The sequence below is a fragment of the Amia ocellicauda genome, chromosome 6 (genome assembly GCF_036373705.1).
Source record: "Amia ocellicauda isolate fAmiCal2 chromosome 6, fAmiCal2.hap1, whole genome shotgun sequence".
NCBI lineage: Eukaryota > Metazoa > Chordata > Actinopteri > Amiiformes > Amiidae > Amia > Amia ocellicauda.
The window spans coordinates 5,014,210-5,017,500 of NC_089855.1; the positions used below are offsets into that span (position 1 = coordinate 5,014,210).

General features: G+C 49.8%; 1 protein-coding gene across 3 annotated transcripts in view; it reads right to left on the bottom strand.

The window, feature by feature from the left end:
- Positions 1-1,569: 1,569 nt before the first annotated feature.
- The window catches only part of LOC136750794 (sex comb on midleg-like protein 2), a 44,749-nt gene continuing 43,027 nt past the window's right edge, over positions 1,570-3,291 (bottom strand). For all 3 annotated transcript variants that reach the window (XM_066705864.1, XM_066705862.1, XM_066705863.1), the window contains exons 14-15: positions 2,744-2,907; positions 1,570-2,407 (exon numbers count right to left, since the gene is read on the bottom strand). In XM_066705864.1, the coding sequence (XP_066561961.1) occupies positions 2,282-2,407; positions 2,744-2,907 (290 nt within the window). In that variant the 3' untranslated portion in view covers positions 1,570-2,281. The remainder of the gene's footprint in view (positions 2,408-2,743; positions 2,908-3,291) is intronic.

Consider the following 3,291-nt stretch of genomic DNA (forward strand, 5'->3'; position numbering starts at 1 on the left):
ATGTTGAAGGGTAAACAGAATACAGTCAAATGTAGGTTTGATTACAATAAAATCCCAATCACTAAATTACATAGAAAAGTCCTGGACTAATAAACAAAAGCTACTGAAACCTGAGGAATATGAAAATAAAGCAAGGCCATTTCAGTCAAGTACTGTTAAGGAGTATCTGTCTGTGAAATAAACGCACTGAAGTATAAAAGGCAGTAAGAAACATTGTCTACAGCTTTCTCTAATGAAATGTTCCGGTCTTCTAAAATTTATTTTTTTTGTATATAGGATTAGTTTAAAATATTTATTTTCTACAAAAATGTACATTCTTGTCCCTGAAATTTATGGTTAAACCCATAAAAATGCCAAGGCTTGATAGTAATAATAACAATAATAATAATAATAATAATGATATGACCCAGAGCTGGGGATCCCTGGGGTGTCGGGCTGTGATAGTTTCATGTCTATAAGAGAGACAAGCGTCTGACGGCCCTCGAACCCCGTCTAAAAAAACAGGAAGTGGAAACTGGCTGGGAAATAAATAGCACCATCATCGCAACGGGAAGAAGAACCCACTGTGTGGACATGAAGTCTGTCCGTCCGTCCAGCGCTTTACGGCAGTGTACGACAGCTCCCATCTCGTTATAAAATAAGGGTTGTTTGAACGAGTGCAAAGTAACTCTGTCTCTCCAGCGCAGGAAGAACGGACAGCCTGACTGTAGCATGACGAGGTTTTACACACTTTAAAAAGAAAACATTAAAAACACTCTTTCAAACTGCATAGTCATCAGAGTTTGGATGTAAATATGAACGTGAGAACTGATGCTGACAGTGCAATCACATCTTTAGGAAATGTCAGTCAAAGGAGACACACCGGGACTCCCCCCCCCACTAATCTCCTGCCGCCCTTATTTCAGATCTGAACACTTTCCTTCAGCGTCTGACCCCCCAGAGTCCACGGCGCCGTATCTTCAGAAACACGTCCAGATCAGAACAATTCAGTCAGAACTTCAGAAATTGATTTAAATCAATTATTTCGGCCAAGATATAAAACAGCTTAACACCCAGTAGGCCTCTGTGGGCTGTCAGGCCCTGGGCTGCTTTTTCCGGCGACCGCAGGGCGGGGGGTTCGAGTCCTCGGTCCGCCTGCACTCTCTGAACACACAGACAGACCTCTGTCCCCCGAGGGCTTTTGAAAGAGTTTCATAAAACGATGGCAACCCTTAGTTTAGTGAAGTTTGTACCGTTTAAAAAAATGGTGAGATTTTTCTAAACCCCTCCCCCCCCCCCCAAAAAAAAAAGAAAAGAAAAAAGCGTATTCTCTTTTCCTTATTTTCTACATATATATATAAATATATATATGGGAAACTCTGGTCACATCACCTTCTTGTCACGCATACAAAGCAGTTACTGTACAAGACGTCGCCTGCCCCCTTCCTCTGAAAAACAGGTAATTCCAGTCATAGTCCTAAACTACATTAAATACAACAGGATCTCATGCCTGTTACCGTCATCTCAAGTCTGTTTACGACACAGACGCAGTGTCAGCCCTGCGACACAGAGACACCCGCCCGCCCGCCCCCTGCGCCCGTGTCCCACAGCGCCGGCCCCGGATCCAGACTGGTCACTCCGCCTCATAGCCCCCTCTCGGCCGCGGTGTGTTTTGGAGGCTGTCTGGCAAACTGGACCGCAGTGATGTATTATTAGATTGTTTGTTTCTGTTAAATAGAAATGTTAACAAAACAGTTTCATACTGTAAACAAGCACAGTTTACAAAAGGAACCAAAAAAGAAAAAGGAAGAGAAGAACACTGATTAAAAGCAGCCCCGGCACCCTGAAGGATGTCAGAATCAGGCTGAAGGGTTTCTGGCCCGGGGCTACAGCACGAACATCTACTGAAGAGTCTGTCTGGACGTCACACCATGGATATATATATATATATATATATATATATATTTATATATACGCAATGTAAACACTAGAAAGAGTTTCCTTTGGGATTCAGCTGACTGGATACTGTTCGTATGAAAAGGGTTTGTTTTGCTTGCTGATAAAAAGAGGTACTGTGGTCTCTGCGGTATATAAATAAGAGTCTCTGCCGAGAGGCGCTGCACGCGCTGACCGGGTCCAAACGGGCCCTGAGCGGCGGGCAGGACTCGTGCGATTCGTCTCCCCGGCTCCGTCTGTGCGTCTGTGGTTGTTTCGGGAGGAATCCAGACGCGAGGTGGGGTTTCCCGCGGAGCTGCCCCGCTCTGCGCCCCTCGGACCGTGGAGAGCCGGGCCAGCCGGGCCGTCAGTGCTTGCCCTGCTTGAGCCGCTCTATGTGGTAGCACAGCTTCAGCGCCGGGCCCAGTTTCAGGCCCATGTACTTCATGATCATGTCACTGCGCAGCAGCATCAAGGCCTTGCCGTCGATCTCCTGTGGAAACACCAGCACAGCACATCAGCCGCAAGAAGAAACAGTGGGACTGTTCTCATTATGACGTGGTAAAAGATAAGACCTCCAGCCCTCCCTCCCTCCATTCATTCCTGACAGCGATCACACTGCGGTCTCCCCTCAGGGCCCCGGCCAGGATGTTCTCCAGAAGCCTGTCGGAGGGAGGGCTGCTGGTGTCTAAACGGAGAGCGGCCGGCCGCGCTCTCCCACACTTCCTGTCACACTCGTGAAGGAACACAAACCAGCAGGACGGGACGCTCAACAGGCCGACACACACCACGAGAGCAACGCACAGACGAGCGGCCGCGTGTCACTCACGTGTTTCCTGAAGAGCTCGGCGTGCGGCGCGAGGGCCAGGGGGTCGGCGTCCCTCACGAACTGCATCACCTCCTCGATGGACCAGGTGGACGGGCTCTTACCGGGCACCCGGGGGGGCTCCCTGTCCGCGGCCTGCAGGTCGGGGCCCGTCGTGGAGCTGGCGGCTGAGAGACACGCACACATCACCCGTCACTCCTCCGGCAGGGCGGGGCTCGAGCACAGAGCTACACATTCACAGAGCCTGCTGTTCAACGGGAACCGAGCAGCTGAACGAGCAGCGGCTCACAGGAGCAGAGGGGACGTTCGGGACTTTCAGCTGAACTCAAGCTGATGGCTTTGAGACGAATGGAAATAACCCTCTGGAAGTGGGTTGAATCCTCTCATCGGGCAGCGCCGGGGCAGAGTGTCTGTGCGCTCGCTCTCAGTCCCCAGGGCAGCTCCTGCTCCAGCACCTGCATCCGTCAGCTCTTATGGTTTTATCTGAACGTCTTTTGCTTTGTTTCTTACACTCTGCTACGTGTCTCTTGATACACAGAGAATAAGCCGTG